This window comes from Xiphophorus hellerii, chromosome 13 (assembly GCF_003331165.1).
Source record: "Xiphophorus hellerii strain 12219 chromosome 13, Xiphophorus_hellerii-4.1, whole genome shotgun sequence".
NCBI lineage: Eukaryota > Metazoa > Chordata > Actinopteri > Cyprinodontiformes > Poeciliidae > Xiphophorus > Xiphophorus hellerii.
The window spans coordinates 24981999-25005603 of NC_045684.1; the positions used below are offsets into that span (position 1 = coordinate 24981999).

At 40.2% G+C, this 23605-nt stretch overlaps 1 protein-coding gene across 1 annotated transcript; it reads right to left on the minus strand.

Annotated features, from left to right (window-relative positions):
• Positions 1–4455: 4455 nt before the first annotated feature.
• Positions 4456–23459, minus strand: nt5c1aa (5'-nucleotidase, cytosolic IAa). Its single transcript, XM_032580701.1, has 8 exons — positions 23159–23459; positions 22792–22994; positions 18776–18820; positions 13790–13957; positions 13573–13702; positions 8182–8304; positions 6879–7063; positions 4456–5567 (listed from the first exon to the last, which is right to left on the minus strand). Exons 2-8 carry the CDS (start codon positions 22945–22947, stop codon positions 5211–5213), a joined length of 1164 nt encoding a protein of 387 aa, XP_032436592.1. The 5' UTR covers positions 22948–22994; positions 23159–23459; the 3' UTR covers positions 4456–5210.
• Positions 23460–23605: the final 146 nt, after the last annotated feature.

Below are 23605 nucleotides of genomic sequence, written 5' to 3' on the forward strand. Positions count from 1 at the left end.
ACATATTGTTCCAAATGCATTAAAGGGGCAGTGGTATGTGTTTTCCAGGCACATAGTGCTATTTTGCAGCACTATGTGAGGTGACAGTGTGAACTTGTTTTAAAAATGCTATACATATCAAATGTGACTTAAAATTTATTTAACACCTTGAAATTTGGCATCTGTTTCTTTAAAACCTCCTGCTCTTTCTGAAACTCCACCTTCAGAAAGTCATCAAAACATGGCTCTTCCATTAACCTTTTAACACCATTTTAATAAGAGAAGGAACTCTTAAAATGAGATCAGCAGATGTGCAGTTCCGTCAGATGTTTGCTAATTGCTACTGGCTAGTATGAAGGAGCTGTGGGAGTTCTGCTCTTCTGTGAGGTGGAAGCGCAGAAACTTAGAAAATGCAGCTCCAAGGAGGAGCTTCGTCCTTGAAGGCGGAGCTAGGTCTACCCATGTGTTTTGCACAGCTGAATGGTTGCTATGGGAGATTAAATGATTTCTCAAGCACACAGGAAAGATTCAAAGCAACACTCCAGGTATGTTTTCGATGAGGAACTAGCACATGATGTAAACCAAAAAAGAAAAAAGTCAGTTTTACACTATACTGCCTCTTCAACATCCTTCCCATCATGACTTAAAGCTCTCCGTTTTCTGCATCGCTGAGCAGCTCCGATTGAAATTCACTCCCCAGCAGTTTCTCCTCCGTCTTCACACAGGCACCGTTCAGCAGTTCTCCACTAACTGAAGTATGGATGGATGTCAGGCTGTAATTTCTGTCCCCAGGCGTACTCAATCTGGCACGGCAGAGCAATTAAGCTATCCATTTTCCCACTTTTTTTCAGTTCACGCCAGTAGCTATTGCCTGTTTATAGACGCTCCTGGCAGGCTGAACATGTGTGGCTCTGTGAACTCTGCATAGGCGCTGCAGAGTTTGCCAGCTGGCCGTATCTTATCTGTCTGCTGCTGCGGTAGGTTAGCGGCGACGTCATGAAGCTGCTATTTTCAGTCCATGAAAACATCCACGTCAGTGTCAGTACATTAGCCCTCAGTGACCGGGGCCTGGGGCACCGCCGGTAGAATGGAGCCAGGAGTATTTATTATGTTTATCATCATATTTATCATAGAAATGTGTGTTTCACAGGTGACAATTCTAAGAAAGGGCATATTTAATAGAAATGAGTCAATCAAGGATAGAGTAAACACACAGTAAACAGATAAAAGTGTCAAAATATGTCTCAACGCATGACCTTCTAATCTGTTTACTTGATGAACTGTGGATTTTTTTCCACTCATTTTTCTTGTCCAGTGTGAGTTTTAGTTGGTGTGGCATTCAGTTCTTTGTCGTTCCAATGCTGCCACTCCATGGCAAACTAAAGAACTGCAGGCACTTTTCCAACTACTTCCTTTGCACATCTTTCCCAATGGAAATCATTAAGTCTATTCAGTAAGACGGCTTGAAAAAATTGGACTGCTCCAACGCATAAATTCTAGAGGTTTTTAACAGTGTTTTGTGTTCATAACACTTTTAACGTTTTCAGATTTTTATAAGCTGCAACCATAAACCTTAATACATGTAAGGGAGTATTTATGTGATAGAGCAAAAGATATTTTTAAATATGTCTGCAAGTGAAAATCTGAAGGGTGTGATATGTGCATACAGTTAAAAACATGTTTACATACACTGAATTTTTTTCTTGCTAGGACATTATTAATAGTTTTAATTGCTACTTATCAGAATAATCATAAGCCATAATTATTCCCATTGCCAAGCCTCTGCTGATGAAGGAACCCGGTCATTTGCTTCAGGTGTGTTCACAGGTAAGTTCCACATGTGGTCATGTAAACGGTGATGTTGAAGGACAGAACATTGCTTTTGCCAGTGGCAATGAAATGTATTTTTGAAATTTATTGAAATGAAACAAAATACAAGTAAGATCTTTCGCACATTTGGATAAAGCAAACAACATTTAAGTGCGTCGTTGCGCTTGCCCATTTAATGCTGCAGGAAGTTTTACCACTTTTATACCGAGCTACGTTGAGGGGACAAAACGAGTGTGACGGTTTCCATTTACCATGGAAATCAGAGGTCAGATCTCAGAATGCTGTTACGCTCAGGATAACTGTGTTCCGGTTGGACGGTGGAAAACCAGCAGGAAATGCTAGTTGTTTTGTTCTTATTTGGACAATAACTAAGAAAGCTACAAATATGTAGTTAAACTTCAATTACAGACTGATTTTTTATGTGAAAACCTTTCAATGTCCCAATTTCAATGTTAGGGGTGAATCAAGTTGATTTTCTTAATTATGAAACTCAAACTCTGACTTCCAATAGCAAATGAAAACAAGTAGCATTAAACAATGCCTTAGAGTTAAGGCTAACTCTAAGGCTAACTCTACCTGTCTCATGCTACAGACAGGTAGCGTGAGACAGGTAGACTCACGCTACCTGTCTGTGTAGCGTGAGTATCAGAGCTGATTACACAATGACAAACAGCTTCGCTCAAGTAATTCAGCCGAATCATGATAACAGTTCTATTTATCTTCAGTTGTATCTTAGCCCTAGCTTGACTTTAGACATGAAAAGAGGATGCTAGCTTGCTAAGCGTTACCATGCTAATGATTGGATCGTGTTTAAGTTTGCTTAGAAATGATACGACAGGACTTAAAGTCTGGGTGGGAAAAGTTTGTGCATTGTTTGAAACTAAAGGCACTCAGAAAAAAAACTTTTTGGGAAATCTTGACAATCTTAAGGATGTTAGCGGTCTGTAACTAAGGCTAAAGCTATACCAACAAATTACCTTTTATCTAAGCAGGCTAGCTTAAAAAATTGGGAGCATTGTACGGCCTTTTTCCACTAGCAACGCAGCTCAGCTTGGCTAAACTCTACATAGTTCACATATAGTGGGTGGTCGTCATATAGTTATTCAGTCCCACAGACTGAAAACTCCTGATCTGTGCAGAAGAAAAACACAACAATAGAAACTGTTGAACATTTCTGCTAAGTCTGCCATTGTCCTTAAAACTCCTAATACACTTGGTTGATGTTTTGAGTTTTCACAAAATAGCAATATTGGCAGGAATATTGTATGGGAGTCACAACCAGTGACTCTATCCCCTAGCCAGTGAGTAAGCGACATTGTTCTAACGTTGCGACTCCATGCTCTTCCAATCCCACATAAACCTTAGTCGTGGAAAATGTCGCAGAACTGAGTCGAACCGTGCTGAGTGGATATTAGTGGAAAAGGGCCAATAATGTACATTTTCAGAGCAATACATTCCATCATATCACAGTGCTTTCCATCAGGATTCACAGCCTTCCATCATCTTCGAATTTTGTGACATCACAACCACAAACAACAAAGGGGGAAAACAAATATAAGGTTTCAACAAATAAAAACCTTAAAATTGAGTAAGAGATATATATCCAGCCCACTTGTGTCATTACCTGTAGAAGCTCCTTTCATTAGTGGTATGTCTTTACCAGCTTCACACAGCTGGAAACTGAAGTTTTTGCTCACCTGTCTTTGAAAAATAACAATGAGGTTGGATGGAGGGATTACTAACAACAGTTTTTAAGTCTTTGCCAAAGATTCTCAATCATATTTAGTCTCACCACCGTCCATCTTCTCTTCAACACTGACCCGCTTCCTCATTCATGCTAAAAAAGCGGTTATCTCCACAGCATGATGCTGCTACCACCAAGTCTCACACATACCGTCTGAATATCACATTTGGTTCATCTGACCGGAACGCACTTCTTAAAATTTCTGTCTGCCAACATGGTTTGTTGGAAATTTTAAACAACTTTAATCATAGCTTTCTTTCATCAAAGGCTGCCTTCTTTTCAGTCTTCTGTAAATGCCAGATGCCTGGAGCGAATGACGAATTCTCCAAACTGAGCAGCGAATCTCTGCAGCTTCTCCATTTTTGTCATGGGCCTCTTGGCTGGTTCTCTGATTAATGTGTTCCTTGAAATTAGTGGTTGTAATGTGACAAAATGTGAAAGGGTTCAAGGATTAGGAGTACTGTAACATTAAATAATACTTAATACATTATACATTACATATGAAACAGGGTTGGTTAATAATAACTGCTATTCTTAAGGCACCATCTGAGATTTATGGCTTTCTATAGTTGTTTTGGACTCACACAAGAGAAGTTGCATTGCTGCAGTTTACTGCGACGGCATGTTAGAGCCATTGTAGACAGAAAAAAAAATGGAGTAAATTTTCGCCAAAAAATCTCACATTTTTAGTAAAACTCAAAATTTTGAGTTTGAAAAGTAAAAATTTTCTAGAAAATCTCTGAAATTTGAGGGGGAAAAAACTCAGAAATTTCACCGACTTGCTAGAAAAAACTTTTGAGATTGATCTCACACATTTTCTAGAAAAATCTTGGAAGACTTTTGAGTTCCAAAACTTGAAAATTTTAGATTTTTAAAACACAGAAATTTTTGTCTTTTTTTTCCTCAAAGATTTCTGAGAAAATGTTGCGAGCAAATTTTTTTGCTTTTCCCAGAAAATGTCTGCGCTTAACCTCAACATTTCTGAGCTTTTTCTGGCGATTTTTTTAACTTTCAAGGAGATCGGATTTTGAGATTGATCTCAAGGATCACATTCTGTTTGTTGGTGAAAATGTACTACTTGTTTTTTTGGGGGTTTTTTCTATCTACAGTGGTCCCAACATGTCATTGTACAGTAGTTTACAAATATATACAGTATATATACATTTTACATTTCTCTGAAATCAAAATTACTAAATGATTTCCAGCATTCTATATTACCACTAATTTGCTACAGTATATCTCTGTTATATATTTACCCTGTATGTAATCTAACAATCTCTGCTTTGTGCTTGTAGCTCAATAACATTCAGTGTAAGGGTTTACTTACAGTGATGCTTTGCATCTTTGTAGAGGCGGGGTTTTGTTTTCTTAGGAAGTCAAGGAGGAGAGTGAATAATAGTGCATTTATAGTGGCAATGAAATACTTGCTGTCTTATGCAGGGCAATATTTCCTAAATCTCCCAGCAGACGACTCACTAAGGCGTTGGGTTTTACAGGGGCAGTCATGTTGGCTTCCAGGTCATCTCGGGTTCCAGACCTCTCCTTGACCTTAGTGCATTTTGCGAACATTTAACAGTATAAGTTAAGCTTCTCTTCCACTCCAGGATACCCCCCCCCCCCCCCTTTGTTGCTGTCGAGTTTTTTTTTGTTTTTTGTTTTACTTTCCTGAGCTCATCTTCTGCTGGCTGTTATATTTCTGTGCAATCCCATAAGGAACGTGCGCGGCGACGGTGCCCATCTCCGCCGCGCCCTCCACGTGAAACATCTGGTCGTCGAAGTAGATGTGTGGCCGGATCTTCTCCAGCATCGGGCCCTTGGGGGCGCCGGCGAGGAACAGCGCCTCGTCGATCTCCAGCCCCCAGGCCCTGAGCGTCTTCAGCGCCCGGATCCCTGAGCTGGCCGCACTCCGAGCCGTGACCAGGTATGTGCGGATGGGACAGTCCAGGCGTTGGCCTTTGGCGTAGAATTTCTTCTGCAGCTTCCCCAGAGCCTCCAGGAAACCCTTCAGGGGACCCTGCAGAGCGGTAAAAAAGATGGTAACTTGTAGTATCTTATGTATTCTTTTCGGGTGCATTCACACCAGCCCTGTTTATTCCACTTTAATCAAACACTAGTTTTTTTTTGCCTAGAATGTCCAGTTCACTTGGGGAGGTGGGATCACGCAAGCTAACAGTAGATATTCTGCTAGTACCGGAAAAACTACATTTCGCAATTGCTGCATTTCCAATACATCTGAAATGCAATTAAAATTGCACATGAATAAGCGTCTCCTCACAATAGTCATTAAAAATTATGGATGTAAATACTTGTATGAGACATAGCCGCAGTTCAGCCCTGGCGCTAACGCTCCTCATCTGTCAACCACCAGAGGAGACATTGGCATCTCATCCAGACGCCAACGTCTGGAAAAGCCGCTCCGACAAAAGAATTTGTCGGAGCGACAAACTCTTTCTACTTTGGAGCTGCTACGTATGCGGCGTTTTGGGGAAATTGGAGTTGGCCATTTTACAAAAGAGCTATCGACTCAACACATTCAAATCACAAACTCAACTTCTGATTAACTGTGTGATGCAGTGAGTGTTTACAAATAACCATGTTACTGCTGTTTACAAAGTGGCATGATGCAAAAAAAAATGTAGCGTTGCCATTGCAGTTTTGCAAAATACAAACATTTTGATATGGCTGAAAAACCACGTTTTATTTCTATACCACTCCAAAAGCAGGAAGTGGGCTACACCAAAGGCATTCTGGGGAATTACGACTAAAACAAGCCTGAGAGTCTAGCGCTAGCAGCGGAAATGGCTCATGGTCTTTTGCCAAAGAAAAAAAAAAGAAATCCTACATCCGCTAAAATCTGGCCCTACTCCATTTTTGTTTACAAAAAAGAAGTTGTTCTCAGTGTCTTCTTCTGAGGTTTTTGTGTCGCTACTGTAGTTCTTGGTGCAGCGCCACCACAGGCCCGGAGGGGAACAGGTTTTTCAAACCATTTTGATAATTTGACAGTGTGAAAGTGAACCCCAGCAGCTGAAAATGTAACGAATGTTGTAGCTTTGGTCCTCAGTCAAACCGAGTCTACCGGACTATCAGGTGTGAAAACACACATGGATGCAGCTCAAGCACACTGTTTACACACACGATAGCCTGAATCTCAATAATTTATTATATTATTCTATGAAAATAATACATTATAGATTAAAGGTTGTCTACAGTTTATTGGAAATACTTTTTAAAAAAGCAACAATCTTTTCTTTATTTCTTTAGATTAGCATCAGGTTGCCTCTGTAGCAATGTTAGAAACAGAAACTGTAGAGAAAGTTTTACAAACGTGATCCAGGAGTCTGTCCTCGTTTTCCTTCTCGTGCTCGAAGAACTTGTCCAGGCCGTGGGTCTTGAAGATGCGCTCAGACTCGTCAGAGAACAGGACGGCGTCGCCATCGAACGCCACTCTCAGCTGAGACTCCGACACCTCGGTCAGCTTCTCCGGCATGAACATGGTTGCTGCTGCGATGCCTGAGCGCAGACACAGAGAAACAGGATAGATTGGGCACGCACTCGGTTGAAGGAAGTTAAATTAATTTGCAGTGCGTTAGAGAAATAGAACAGCATCTTTTAGGAAATGACAGGGGAAAAAAGCATAACTATTGTAAACAAAAAGGTCATTTGCAAATATTACAGAAACTATTTTTCCGTATGAATTAGCTCTAAACCAAACAGAATACTACGGAAGCTCTACAGCAGGGGTCTCAAACTCCAGTCCTCGAGGGTTGCAGTCCTGCAACTTTTAGATGTGCCTCTGCTGCTCCACACCTGAATAGAATAATTAGATCATTAGCAAGGCTGGGAGAACTGATCTACACAAGGAGGAGGTAATTAAGCCATTTCATTCCAGTGGTTTGTACCTGTGGCACATCTAAAAACTGTAGGTCTGCGGCCCTCGAGGACTGGAGTTTGAGACCCCTGCTCTAAAGGCAATGGGCAAACTTCTTAATGATCAGCCATTTTCTAAATCGGGCCAAATTTTTTGTTTTGTCAGGACTTTAAAAGTAATTTAAAAGTAAGAAAATAAAAAACAATAATAATATATTGTCAGAATCACTTGGCATTTTTTCACTTGCCCTTCAGAATTTAAGTGAGAAGAAAAGCAAGACATACTGTAAAAGCAAAAAATGTATATTTTCCACTTTGTCAGTTGTTGAAATGGAAGAAATATATTTGTTATGGTCAGAAATACTTGATAGAAAAACACTCATTTTTAAAATTTTGCACATCATAATTCTCTTTTTAATTTTGTATTCTTTCTTTTAGGAAAAACAATGAGAAAAACTACTTAAAAATATTTTTATCTTCATTTTTTCTTTTTTCTTGCACATGACTTTTAAAGTCAAGACAAAAAGAAAATTTGGTCAGACAATATTTCTCCTCCTGATTTCAGAGCTCTGATAGAATACAGACATACAGCAGATAAGTAACTTAAAATGCAGCTTTCCTAAAAATCTTTTACTTAAAATGGAGAACAATTTGAATTATTATCTGGATAACAAAGTTTTCTCTTTTAAACATCATGCCATCAACCTAATACGTTAAATGGCCGTCAGAACGTCGTTGTGTGTGCAGTGGTGTGTTCTTACCTTCAGCCAGCGCCTCCCTGACTTTCTCAGCGTCTGCAGATAGGTAGAGGTTGGTGTGCCAGGCCTTCAGGTAGCCAATCGGACTGCTTCCTCCGGTCATACAGAACCTCTCGATAAATAAGTCTGGGAACGAGACCAACAGACGGCACCAAGGTTTTTTATTTCATTGCATACCGTGGAGTTGAATGTCAGCATTCCTTAGAGGGGCAGTGTTATGTTTAAGTGCCATTTTATAGCATAGTTAAGTAACTGTGTTACCTTATGTTTTATAAATATCAAATATGATATAAGAGAAATTTTATTTCCTGATTTAATGTCTTCAAATTGGGTCGCTGTCTCTTTAAAAGCTCCTGCTCTTTCTGAAACTCCGCCTTCAGGTAGTCATCACAACATCTATCCTGTATTAACCCTTTAAAAACCTTTTAACCAGCGCTTCACTGAGAAGAAGGTCATATAAAGAGCACAGCGGATACTCAGTTCCACCAATTAGGTGTTTGCTAATTGCTCCTGGCTAGTCTGAAGGAGCTGAGTGGGGGGTTGAAAGCTCAGAAGTTTGGAAACTGCAGCTCTGACAGCTGTTTTGCTCAGCTGAATGGTTGCCATGGGAGATTAAATGGTTTGTAAAACATTCATGAAAGAATCAAAGCAACACGCCATTTACATTTTAGATGAGGGAATAACATTATGACAAGATGTGAAGCGCAAAAAGTCAATTTTACATAATACCGTCCCTTTAAATGAGCAGCTTATAAACTTAATTACATTTTAATAACAATAAGTTTAGGATTATTGGTTGTTAACATGAAATGCTGCTGAATAACAGGGCTGTAAGGACTGAGTCTGTGTTTGGGGCAGAAGCTGAAATGAAAATAAATCATCTCAGGAGACATGAATAAACTTACAAGCACTTAAAAGATGGACAGTGTCCAAAGAGTCTGTTTGCATTTATTTTTATTTATTTATTTTTATTTATTTTTTTTGTCGTGCAGGGACTCAACTCGCTGCTGTGGCTTGATGAAAAGAGCAGAGCAGATACAGCATGTGGAGAACAACGGGAGACCACTGATAGGGAGTAACTAGATCCATGATTCTAGATCCTATCTGCTCTCCCGGGTGGAATGAGAGGATATTCGCAAGAGCAGAGCGGGAGAGATGGACAGGAAGGTCAGGAGGAATGTTTTAGAAGAAGTTAGGAGGAGCAGAAGGTTCAGAAAGAAGCACAGTGAACCCGAAACCAGGGAAATGTTACGTAATGTGACAGAAGGTTAATGAGGGTGGGAGATATGACTGGATGTGGCCATAATCACAGTGCATTGATAAAGAATATCATATCCTATAACTTTAAGCTCTCTCAGTGTGGATAGCATTAGCCACGGATTCTCAATAGGATTTAGGTCTGGACTTTGACTGGGCTATGTGATCACAGTTCTGATATTACCCCTCAAGTTGGAAAAGTGTATTTGTACTGTTGTGGTAATCAAAATCATAAACTGGCTTTTTAAGTTTGAAAAAAAATATGCAAAAGCACCATTAGAAATAGAAAACATGACATGTTAAATACTCGATCCAAACTTCAGAAATAATAAATATACATGTATAAAAGTTGCTGAAGCGTAAAAAAAAAAAAAAAAAAAACCTCCAAAAGCAAATCTTACTTTCTCGTGGATTATTTTCAATAAAACACCAAGTAAATACTGTTTAATCTTATAATCCTCCCTAAATAAATGAAAGAAAAACATTTACGCATTTGTGACGTAACCACTTTGCAAATTAGATACTTCGTGACTGCGCTCTAATCTGTCTATTGCTTTTACATTTATGTTTAATTTAGATCTAAATAAAATACAGTCGCCAGAAACCCCTTTATTTTGTTTTATTTTATCACCACAGAATTTCTCGTGTTTTTAAATCTGTAGCACAACTCAAAAGTTTTTATGTCACAGATTGTAGAAACCGAATCTTGAAGATCACAGGCTTGTGCTGAAACATGATTTTAATCAATCAAATCAGCTGTTTTATCTGTACGGTGCCAAATTACATCAATGTAAAAAGATATTTCAAAATATGTAACTTGAAGAGGTTTAAATGCAGACACAGCTATTTGTTCACATTTTAACAGTTTAATAGGCAGATTTTATCGCTACTTTTTGCCACAACCGCTCCACAGCGTTTAAAGAATAGTGTGCAACCACTTTCACCTTGGCCCTGCATACAGGATAACAACTCTGGTTTTGTGGTTGTATAAAAATAATATCAATGATAAAAACCTAAAAAAATACGTTCATAAAATTAAGCATTAGAAAAAAAAGATTAAATAAATGTAAAATCTAAGTCATTAAAGCCAGTCACTGATAAGTAACAGAGCGGTGGACTCAAAGGAATTAAGTCCTCTTCATTATTTTTTCGTTTCCTGGCTGCATGAATGTTTTCAGATCATTCATCTTGGATTCATTTTCTGGCTCAGAGGATCTAAAGCCTTATCATATCAAAGCAGGAAATCAGCAGGACAACAGAGACACACTGTTGCCTCAATAAAGACCAATTTTTTTATATTTATGCTCATCTCTCACAGGATCTGTTCCGTGCTTTCCACATGTAGTTTTTCTTGGGAAACACTTACATAAGTCCCACATTTATGTTCTTTCAAACGACACGAAATCTTTACTGCAAGCAGATTATGCATCACGTTCTCCTGGAGGTTTGGATTTGTTTCAGGATTAAGAGAATAAACTGTTGCTAAGGCAGGGTCAGAGGTCATTGCATTGATGCATGCACTTCTTCACAAAGGGAGCCACCAAAACGACATCAAACATAAAAGCATCTGCAAAGCCGTGCGTTGCTTTTCTTGGTGTCTTTGCTCGTTGCTGTTTGTCTTTCTGGCCTCTTGGATTATTCTTCCATCCCGCGGGACTTAATCCTGAAGTCGACCCGGCCTGAAGGTCCGCGGATCTGAAAACATTAGAGGAGCTGAACAGGAAGCGGTCTGTGCGGAGAGTGTCACCAGAAGGTCTGAGATTTTCCCTGGGAAGGATCCAGTCAGTCAGCTGTCCATACACTCCGCTGTTTATCTCTGAGCACAACTTGCGTCAGCTTCAGTACACAACCTTTGGATCATCTGAAATGTACCCAACATAGTGTTCGTGCCCCTTGGAATTTGTCACAATATATACTTCAATTGTATATTTCAAGGATGTTAGGTGACAGAGTTCCTCCACATCTAGAATTGTGAAAATACGTGGATTGAGATGTTTTTGACAACTGGAAACAGAAACATGTGGTGGTCCACGTTCTCTTTAACAGGGACAGAGAAACTGGTCGAAGTTGACGGGAAGGCAGACGGCTCTAAATTCAGGTTGACACGGCGACTGCAGTGGTAAACATGGTTTCCTCAGGTCAAGAAAGGCTCGGCTGTAGCGTGTGGACTTTTCATGTTCTCCCTGCGGATTTGATTCAAGTTCCTCTAGTTTTCTCCCACAGTCCAGAGGAAAAAAGTACGTTCGATTGATCGTTGTGTGTGCAATGTTCAGATCTGGTATTCAGATCCATCCCAGCAGAACAGCACAGCTGGTTGCCCTGTTGCCTTGCAGCATGAAGTTCCTGGGATAAAAACCTGACCTAACGTCTTTTTCGCACGGAGTTTGTTCTCTGTCTGCATGCCTGGGTTCTCACCAGGTATCAAGCTTTTTCACACAGTCCAAACATATGCATGTGAGGTTTAATGAACCTCTAACACTTGATTGATTGGCCTGTCTGTCTATGAGTTGACCTGTGATGGACTGGGTCTATCCAAGGAATACCCCACTTTGTGCCCAAAGAGTCCTCAATCAGCTCCCAACGGTCCTGTGAGGACAAGTGGGTAAAGACGAGGGACGAACTGATGGATGGACACAGTGGAAACAAGAGACATCCAGTCCATGTTCATAGGCCCTCTCCACTCTCAGACCTTGATTTGATTTCCTTCCTTGCTCCTCCACATCTAGAGGATTCAGTTGAGATAACCCGGCCATCTGGTTCGGCATCTTCATCCAGGAAGAGACCCAAAGGAAAACCCGAGACCGGCTGGAGGAAATATGTTGCTCTGCTGGCCGGGATATTCCTTGGAATCCCCTCTGAGGAAGTGAGCCGAGTGGCTGGGGAGAGAGAAGTCTGGGTCTGTCTGCCATGACCCGACCCCGGATTAAACGGAAGATAACGAATGGATAATGACCCTAAGACCCAAACCTAATCTTAACCCCTAACCCTTAATCACAAACTACACTGAGAGAGTTGCACAGCAGAAGGGATTTGCCAAAGAGAGAAGTCATGCGAGTCACTTTCACCTCCGTCCCTCGTTGGTGTTTTTGTTTGTCAGGTAATGTGTCTGTGCTTCCCTTAATAGTGGTAACATTTCAAATTATCTACGGCAGCAGGAAATGACAAACTGCATATTACCGGGAAAAACATTTGTTTGAAAAATATATATCACAACCAGTGACATGCGGTGAGGTACGTAGCTGGTGAGGCACTGACTTAATCATAATCAGATTTACAAATTTAGACCCCCTGCATGTTATTGTTTACATAAGGAAATTCCCCGCATGCGGCCAACGCTGGAGGCCAAAAAGACAATTCTTCTACATGTCATGCATAGCCTCGCTGCAGCCGTAAAATAATTCCAATCACACTTGGATATGTAGATATTATTAATTTTGTGCTGTGCTCCACAGGCTCTGCCTCACCTCCCTTCGCTGACCGCACGCCACCGATCACAGCCTACTATGAGAAAACTCTTTGTGTCCGAGCACACCTTCAGTAGCATCGTCCTACTCCTAAGGAAGTTATTGCTCTGAAAGTTGTTTTTTCTACTCTCAGCTACGTATTTTTTTTGGTTTCCTGTCTCTGCTGCTTTTTTATTTTAATTTAGTTTTTTGGCAAGGAGAATGTGTTTGTTGTTCCTCATCCATGGCTTCCTTTGTGCTAACCTGCTTTTGGGCCCTTTCCGTATTCCCAATGTAACAACATTTCCTGTTATCGACTATGTGATTGAAATGGTAAGAAAGACACTCCCTTGTTCACAGGAAAGACAGTTCCTTCATTTTCAGCTGCAAGATTTCCAAACTCCACCTAGCTTGAAAGTAAATAGCTCTTTTGACAAAAGCAGAAACAGACTGTAATCTCTTATTCTCAATAAGATAAATGTATATGGAAGATTTCATAGTTAACTGCTACTGTAGTGACCAAAAGCTCAGAAAATGGGATTATTTTTTCCTATATTTAAAAAGTAGGCTGCAACATGTGCAGTGAGATGATTAGCTAACTGTTGTCACTAAACAGTAAAAGCTACTATGTTGATTACGGTTTGTCACATGAGAACAAAATACTCAAATTAATGTTCATTTTTGTGGAACTTACTGTGGTGATTGATGGTGTTGATGAGCCGGATCCCGACATGAGCGTGGTTGTACGTCACCAAGACGATGTCGAACAGTTCTTCACTCTGGGGGTACAGCTCCCTCAGGCGAGTGTTGACCGCGTCCAGAGCCTGTCAGAGGGGCGTTGGAAACAGTCACCCTGGAAGAAGTTCAACTCAAACACCATCACACCCCAGAAATCTGTGCGGATCTATAACCTTGACGAAAGGAAAAGCGGGTCCTGGCGCGAAGGGCTCATTCTCGTGCTCGATTTGGTATCTCAGGTATTCCTCCACTCCTTTCTGCTCGAACACCTTCTGCTCCCGCTCGGTCCGAAACAAGACCCGGGAAGAGACGGCCACCGTCACGGCGTTCTCTGGCTTTGGCTGAAGGAAAACAGAGATCTGGGTTGAGAGTGGAGTGAATTTAAGAATCAACCTAAAAGGAGAAGAACAAAATCAATCCATCAATTTTACAATACATGGCAGAAGAAATTACGGGGTAAGCCCTGTTTTTACATTCAATCATGCTAAAACAACATTTTTCCTTTTAAGTTTGCCTTTGCACATGTCTCTCCATCACATCCATTTCTTCTTCCTATCCCTGGGGCATTGCTTGTTCATTTGCTTGTTCACTGTAAATTCCTCAACTCTCCATCCATCCTATCTGTCTGACAATTGGCACATACACATTTAGTCCTGACCACTGATTTTCAGTTGTGTTCAGGTCAAATGATTTGAAGCGCAGAGCTCTTAAGATCATGTTTGTCGAGTGTGTGCAGCTGGCTGTTCGAGTGTGTTTCGAGTTGATCATATCCTTTTGACCGTTTCTTTTCTATGTTTATTTAGAAGTGACTATAAGAGAAATTCTTCTGGTTGCATATAAAACTCTGACTAATGAAACTCCATCATATAAGACATCTGATAATTGCCAAAAGAGTGAAGAGTTCTGTTGGGAACAGGTTCATGGTGGACGATGAGGGCATACAGTCTGTCTCACTACGCTATGTTGAGGTAAAACAAACTTACAGACAAGCTGCGACAGTCAAACTACAAACTTTTGACTACATCCACAATGATGCAGATGGAGGAAGTATTTCCACACAAAATGTCCTCCAAGATCGTTTTACTCATGAAAACACATTAAAGTACCTTAAACTAGTGTTTCCCAACCCTGGTTCTCAAGGCACATAGCCCTGCATGTTTTACATGATTTCCTGCTTTAACACACTTGATTCCAATCATTGCAGTTCAGCACAAGCCTGTTAATCAGCCATCAATTGAAATCAGGTGTAATGAAGGAAACGCATAGGAAACATCTCGGGCAGTGTGCATTGAGGACCAGGGTTGGCAAATGTTGCTGTAAGCAGTAAAATGTGACTGTTACTATATCAACATTGTTTTTTAATTGTTCCAAGAATGAAACTCAAGACCATTCGAGAATAATGTGTAAAATTAAACCTGTATGACAAAAACATTTACAATTGGAGGAACAAAATAAAAGTAGAACTCATGCAAATGTCTAGATTTTACACACACAAAAAAAAGAAAAAGTGAAGTTTTTATTTGTTAAAACTGGGAAGCACAATTTGGGTGGCATGTAGAGAAAATTAGAATTTAAAAAATGTCACATACAGAAGTAGCACAAAGATCTGAATATCCCTCTGGAGACACCTTGATCTTTATAAATGTGTAGTTGTGTCAAAATCCGGCTGCACATCTCTGTATGTTTTTGTAAATGTACAATTGCCACCAAGTTAGCATTTAATCTGCGTTCATGTTGAATACTATTCCTAAATCCCTCTCCTTCCATGGACTCAGGAGGAAAGATCAGGACGCCATTTTGTCCTCATGTTACCTGATGTGTATGTTTACGCTGCTGTTTGGAGGGTGAGGGCAACATTCCTGCCAGGGCAGCAGGCATTAGGGCCCACAGCTGCACCCACTGGGTGAACACTGGCGGCTTTGCTTGTTTGACTTTGCCTCACAGTGTGTGTGTGAGTGCGTGTTTGTGTGTGTGCTGTCCACGGCTCACACGTACAATCTTTTACATCAGAGGAAAGCTGTAACATCTTTTCTTTCGCTTGGAAAATGGTGCTAGACTTCAAGTGGGCAACCACTGGAGCAACCATTACGTGTAAACATCCTTTATTGTTATTATTATTTTGGTTTTAAGGAGGAGGTACTATTACAAATAAAGTGCAGTGAGAAAGATAACTGCAGTAAATACAAGTTGCAGTTTTCAAATATAATAATTTACCGGAGATTAGCCAGATTTTACTGGACAACTGAGCTAAAGGCTTTTGAGTGGCCTAGTCCAAGGCAGAACTAAAATTCATTTAAAATGCCGTGAGATTATTTTAAACAGGCTGTTCATGCTGGAAAACCTCCAAAGTGGCTGAATTAAACCAAATTTGCAATTAATACAAATACTTGACGTCAGCTTGGTCTTATTACGATTCAAAGGGAGCTTGGTGTGGATAAATTTTTCCCCCCATTAATAAATTAAATCATCATAAACCCTGTTTTTATAATTTTTCCTGTTGACTTAAGATCAACAAAAAAGCAAAAACAAAAGAAATCAGAAGTTAACAACAACCTTAAGGTAGCTATTCTCTTTTTTTTTTTTTTACCCCTCCAGGGGGTCTTTTGTGGGCTCTAGTGTCCATTATATGATAGTTGGCTGACAGGAAACGGGGAAGGAGAGGGGGGAAGACATGCGGCAAATGTCGTCGGGTCAGGGAGTCGAACCCGCGACGGCCGCGTCGAGGACTCAAGGCCTCCAAATATAGGTCGCACTAGCCCCTACGCCACCACGGCATGCCCCAGCTATTCTCATTTTAATATACTTGTTACCAACAGCTATGTTGGAAAGCTGAATTTCAGCCCTCTTTCTGTGGCTACTACTTGGGTTTCATCCAAACAGGAAGCACAAAACGGCACTGCTCTGATATAATTGTCGGCAAACAGCAGAGTGTTGCTGTAGTGAGGAGAGGGACTCTGTGTTGAGGCATCTGTGTGCTTGTGTTTCAGCGCGATCCGGAGAGAGCGCTGAGCTGCTGCTGATGCATTTAGCTATGATCCGTCACCGCGCAGCCGCCGCTGACATGTTGCTCACATACTTGGTAACACGCAGACGAGGCCTTGACAGGACACATCTGAGCAAAAGCTAAACATAAACTGTAAGGTGCAAAACGATCCATTTTAAGGAATAACAGGTGAATATGAAAACCGATTTATTTACCTGTTATAAGAGCCATTAGTCTTTGTAATATGTCACTAATTTTCCTTAATGCCAGCATAAGTGTCTGCTGTAGTGAGTATAGAGAGCTTATGATGGTTTCTCTACGTTTTGCAGAGCTGGCGGTTTGAGTCTCATCTGGGAGACAGATTACAGTTTGTTCATCTGAACACTAGATCTTCACTCTCCAGGATTACTTATGGAGTTCCACAGAGTTGTGTGTTTGGCCCAATTGTTTTTACATCTGGTTCCAGGTTCTGCTGCAAGTTTCAAGTGATTTCCTGCTGTCGCTTCATGCTGGTCCATAGGGAGTGACTGCTGCAAGTCACTCCCTGCTACAACCTGCTGGGTTTCCTGAGATGGAAACTTTTTAAACTACTTTATTTGAATAATTAACTGAGCTTGCTGTACCGTTTTATCACTAGGGTCAATTGGAATGTATGTATGAAAAAATTAGAATGATTTTTTAAAAATTTTTTAGCAAAATACCTCTTCGAGACATTTGTTGTGAATTGGAGCTACATAAATAAAACTGAATTGAACTGAACTGAATTGCTGCAAGAAATCTTTCGAAAGATCACTGAATTCACCAACACCAAATTAATGTAGCATCGCAATAAAGGTCTCTACTCTGATGTATGTATTTTCTACCTCTGGTACTTTGCACCTCTGGTCTCAGACAGAGAAAACAGACAAAACTGCTGCTTAACAAAAAGTCACTCCAAAGACACTCCATTTAAATAACTCAGCTACTCATGCTACAGTCGTTGGTACAAGAACATGCGCCTGGCAAGGGACTGACGTAAAAGTTCACTCCTCATTACACTAAGGAAACAGCAAAGGGAGGGTTCAATCTAGACGGAGAAAACTGTTTCAAGCATGCAAATGGAGATTATGAAGCCTACTGCAATTCATCATTGCTGATTTATTACAGAGGTGTTCAAACTTGTTGTCAGCTGGGCCAAAAAAAAAAGCTCAAACATACAAGGGAATCGGGGGCGAAACAATATACATTTTTTAAAACTACAATCACCGAAAACGTTACCCTTTTTTTTTTTTTATAGCAACTCAACAATAAAACAAGCACAAACTATTATAATCAGATTTTTTTTTTGTAGGAACTTCAAATTATTTTTGCACATTTTCCTTGTCAAATGAAAGGCCTCGAGTTTGATCTTATTTTGGGCTCAATTAAAGAAAACTGAAAAAAATTTTTTTTGTCTATTTTCAGCAATAAAAACAGGATCTAGGCGAGTCTTAATTTGAAAACACTTGCTGTATTTAGCCAAGTTTTACTACAGCAAATTAAAAGCGGTTTTAGGTACAACAAAGTGTTTAGAGCAAAATCAGTGAGTAGATGTGATTCTATTTACCATGAAAATAGAATCACATTTGTGATGAATCTAACTTAAAAACAGTTTGTGTTGAATCTAACTTTTTGTCAGTAGATTTTATTGCTTATTGTGACAGAGTTATGCATGGTATGTTTCTTCATATTCTGTAATGACCCACTGAGGCCATCACAGAACAGCTGTACTTTTACAAACAATCTTTTATTCTCAAAGACAGGTCATATTTACTGATAAAGTCATTTTGAAGGCACTTTTGTATTCGCAGCTTTCAGTTTAAATCATGCCTCATTTTTGTTCATCTATAAATTTACCTAAATAATTTAGGTTCTTCTTTGAAAGGCATAAAGTGTTTTTCTGTGCATGTGCTCCATTGGTGCCATTTTGACAGGCGTCCACCCATAATAACACATATGTACACACACATTACAGGCTTCATTAGCTCAGAGTGTGAAATCAGCACAACACACGTGACGACGATCGGGTCAAGTGGTTGGTTAGTAGCACGGGTTCGTGCGCGAACATGCAGCCGTCACACAGAAGGTTAAACACGCAGGGGTTAAAGGTCATCACGAATGCTCGCTCAGACACAACGTGATGACGGGACATACTTACGAAGAACACGGCTCCCTCCACCTTCCGGGCCCGTCTGCCTGTCACCTTAGCAGAACAACAGTTTGTTTTTATTCAGCAGAAGGAAGCTTGCACATTTATTATTGTTATTATTATTAGAAGATGTCTGAATGTTCACTTTTTGCCATTTCCTGCAGATAACTCCAGTTTTTAGAGTGAGAGGAGGTGAAATCACCCTCAGAGTTTCATGTTTGCAGACGACGCTGTGGTTTGTGACAGATTAGCGGGACGTACGAATCCTTTGGTGCAGTTTATCTGTTAGTCAGTTGACTCTATGAATAACATGTCACACAGTCTGGGAGTGACGGCCGAGCCGGAGTCCAGTTCTTTGCTGTGATTTGATACTGGAAGTGTTAACTGCCTGCCCTCTCCCCCAGCGGGGCTCCTTTACCCCAGAGGGAATTCGTCAGTCGTGGGACTCTTCTTCACAGAAACCCACTGTGACTTCAACGCTAGCTTACAATCCCTGTTAGAGGGTGACTATATGTGCAAATTGGGAACAAAATTTTGTTTGTTTTTTAGTCTTTTTCCAGTAGTTAAACCCAACCCTGTTCTCATGATATGAAACCTCTCAGAACTTTTGTGACATCTGTGTTTAATCATCTTTTTTTTCTTCTTCTTCTTTTTACATACCAAAGACACAAACTTCCAGAAAGATTCTGGAGTATAGACGGGGAGCGAAGAGGTGAGAGTATGAGCAGAAAGTAGCTGGGTGAGTGCAGACTGCGGTTATTTATAGATAAGGTAAAGGCCAGTGATGGTGCAGCCTGTCCAAGTCTTGGCAGACATGGTAACACTGGCGTGTGACTGTACACACTGCCACTAAACAGCGATGTCGCTGTGAAATCTAACCCGAGTTGTGTTGTTCTTTGAAAAAAAATAAAACAAAAACATCTTGTTGGCCAATGAATGACAAAATTCCTACAGGAAACAGTGTTAGACCACTGATAAATATCGGATCTAAACTGGGACGCCTGGCACTGTGATCCTTTTACTGATTATAGCGTACCTTACTTTGGAAGTGTTTTATTCATAGTCCACCGTAACGTGACTCTGTTCCCAGAAGGAAAGCAGTTTATCATAAAGGAAAACCGTCCCCAGAGCAGCATAGCTTCCATTGATATAGCTTATATGGAGACATAATAATTTTTTAATTACAGGGAACACTTAAAATCAAAGCCAAAAAGACTCAGAGGTAACAATAATCAACTGCGTACTGCAAAGCTAACACTGTGCTAGCAAGCCTCAAGGCAGGTATCTGCCTAAAGTAAAGTAACTGAAAGATTGTGGACAACAATGGATCCAAATTTAGTGCTTTCTGTAAGCAAAAAAGACATCCGTGTCTTTAAAAGCTTAAGGCTTTTGCATACTGGTTTGACACATAGATGAGGCATAACATTATGAGCTGCTGTTTCATAATAGCAACACTATAGGACTACTACATAAGAGAAGAGTTATAAACCTAGCTAAAACTGAATCTCAGTCTCTTGTTTCTGCTACCTGCTTGTTTACAAGCTAGCACTGGTGCTATAGTACATCTAACTGTTGAAGAAAATTAGAAAAGTACCTTTTAAGAGTTTCCATTAGCTACTGCTTTAAATGTTTTGTTGAATTTAAGGCTTTGGGTGTTCTGGGAAGTCAGCTTAGTGAAAATACTAAACTTTGTAGGCATAAGAGCTTGTTGGTTTTTAAATGTACCTACAGTCTCACCCATAAAACTTATTTTACTGCTGTGCCTTTAAAGGAGCTCTTCAAAATATAATGAAACAAACTATTGCCCTCTAAGCAGTGTATATTCAAACTGTTGAACTATTAGTTTAATTATGTTGTCTTTTTGTTGTTGTTTTGATGTGCCTGTAGCAGATTATTTACATGCAAGATAGGTTAAATGCGAGTACCTATGTAACATTTTTGGAAATTTAAGATATTTAATTCTGTTTATATAACACACTTTTTGTTAGATATCTAATGCTGTTATGTATACACTGTATGACAGAGGGGCATTAATATATCTGTGCTGCTGCTGCTGCTGCTGTGAATTTGAAAGTGATGTTATACAATAATATCTGGTTTTATATTTTAGCACAATCATCAGTGGGCCTACATGTTGATCTGAAAATACACTAATCCTCACCCAGGAGAGATTACTCAGCATTTAGCTTCTTTTAGCTTCATACCACTTTGCATTTTATAGTCTAGACTTATTTGTTATTCTTCTGCTTCATGCTTATGAAACTAGCAATAGTTTCATTGCAGACAGAATATATGACAAAATCCCTGTCAGGGTCGCCCAGAGGCGACTTAGAGGCTTATTCCCTTGGACTTGAAAAGTGCTACAGACTACAGTACATCCTGTTCAGTATGTCGATATCTTTCAAAGCCAAAAACAGCCCTAAGCCCTTGGCTGCGACACTTCAGCTCCCCGTGCTAACCTGTGGGTAGCAGCTTCACTTCCCTGAAGGTTCTCAGAACTGTGACTGAACCTTCCGCTCATTCACAGCTTCCACCAAAGACAGCTTTTTTAAAAATCATCTTTATATTTTCTCACTAAGTGGCACTACAAGTAAAATCACTGCTAAAAAATTGGGTGGTAACCATTTTTAAAGTTAGCAAAGGCAGTTAGCATAGTGACAAGCATGTGGGAGAGACGTGATCGCAGTCCACCTGCTATACATGATCATAATAATTACACCATATTGACAATAAAGTGCTGAATATATAGAATAGGTGAATGTCTTTCTGTAAGTTTTGTCTACAAACTAGAATTTACAAAGGAAACATTTTACAGGTCAAAGAATCAAGTGGTCAAAACAGAGAAACAAGCGAATGTTAGCCTAGCATCTTAGTAAACATCTTTCTGTTTAAAGACCTTTAACTGAGCAAGAAACATGCTTATTAAATACTTTTTTGTAGATATGTGTGCCAAGTCAGAAATTAATGAAAGAACTATTCTTCTTCTACTGTTGAATATTATTACAGCTTTGCAAAAATCTTGATTTGGAGCTAACCGTTGTTAGCTTGACAACTGTTTGTGGAAATAAGCCTGTTCTAAAGTCCTGGGGGGAAATGATGTAGAATCTGTAAAATGATTGTTGGTGAGTGATTTAAGCAGAACTCAATCACAACACTACTGCAGACCACTTAATAGTGTTGAAATAAAGTTTGAATATTTCGTTTAGATTATATCTGAGAAGGTTTTCTTTTTATAACTAAAAATAATTTCTTTTTCACATTCATAAAACTGTCAGCTAGCTGTTTAGGAGATTTACAATAAATTCTATCTGTCTCTTTCTTTTTGAACAGTTAAAATTGCATTGCATAAATTAACAATTATATTTAAAAAATAATTGAGGTTAGCATTTGTGTTTACCTTTATTTTGTAAAACATAAAAGCCTACAAATGGGAAAAATATTTCAGAATAAAATAAAACAATTATATAACTCTAGATTGAATCAGTTCATTGAAGGGAGACAGTGTAGTTTATCTGTCTACAGTTAATATTTACATAGATTCATTCTATTCTTGAGAGAAGGAAACACATATTTGTTGAGGTATGAAAAGTAATGAAGTCATCAAATTTACTTTCAACTTTCTTAGTGCTCTTTACCGAAAAATTATTTAAGGCTAAAAGTGTTATAAAGTGGGGGAAAAAATGCAACAAATTTGTTGATTGCAGACCTGAACCTGTAAACATGACGTTTGAGAAGCCCAACGACCGGTCACGCGTTAATGTAAATCTCTGGATGTGTCCGTCTGAAATTCCACTGGCGGTGGGTTTGTAACGGAGTAAGAGGCCGTCACTGACACCTGCAGATTCACTGATACGCAATGTGCCGATTCCCGGCCTTAACATCCAACCGACTCGATTTAAGACAAACCAACACGTTGGCAGGTGTGCATCTACGTTCAAACCGTTACCTGCAGAAAGCAGCGTAGAGGGATGATCGTCTCAGAACAGAATCCAATCCGAACTGCGACCACGGTTTGTGACACTCACCGGCTTCGGCTTGGTGGTCAGTTCCAGCTGGTTGGGGTCGAACTCCTCTTTCCCCTCCCAGGAGCCTCTGGCGTCTCCGTTGGACGAAGGGGAAACTTTGAGCTCCTTCACCTGTCCGCTCATCACCTGTATGGCGTCCAGACTCATCTTCACCATAGACAGTCCCTCTGTCTGCGCCTCAACAGCTGTCAACCCTTACACTCCTTCTTTGGAAAAAAAACAAATAGGACACTGTGTTCCTCTCAAACAAGAAGAAAAAAAGACAAACAGGAAGAAGGTGAAACTAAATAAACAAAAATGTCTTTCTTCTGTCGCTCACATACGACAGGACCAAAGGTTCATGTGTACACGAGAGATCTGCTTGCACCTGCCCTTAAATCACACCGAAGAGTTCCCTCTTCTTCCTCTTGCGCTCTGCCCCGTACCCAGCCTCTTTTTTTCTCTCTTTTCCCCGTCCCAAGAGGATTACTGCTCTCAGCATCCAATCCAGAGGACATGAAAGACGCTTCACAGTTATTATCCCACACTCAGTCTCTCTTGGGTGACAGTTTGACCGCACGCAGACGCAGGCAGACGTACATTCTGCCTGTCCCTGGTCTCAGTGTTTCAGGCTGTGCAGTTCTCCATCTGTTGCCACCTCTCTCTCTTTCACTGCCCCCCCACCCCTTCACTACCCTTCAGCCCCTCGGCCCCCAACCAATTCACTCCAACCCCTTCCCATCTTGTAACTCTCTGTCCCATTCAATCACTCTCTCTCTCTCCCTCTTTCTCTGCTCCCTGGTTTGATTTGTTCCCCTCTGCTGCTGACCAATCA

Coding starts and splice junctions, on each gene's coding strand:
- nt5c1aa (XM_032580701.1), bottom strand. CDS start 22,947: ATGGTGAAGATGAGTCTGGACGCCATACAGGTGATGAGCGGACAGGTG. Junction 18,821..22,791: donor TGACCACCAAGCCGAAGCCG/GTGAGTGTCACA, acceptor TGTTCTGCTAAG/GTGACAGGCAGACGGGCCCG. Junction 7,064..8,181: donor CAGGGAGGCGCTGGCTGAAG/GTAAGAACACAC, acceptor GTCTGCGCTCAG/GCATCGCAGCAGCAACCATG.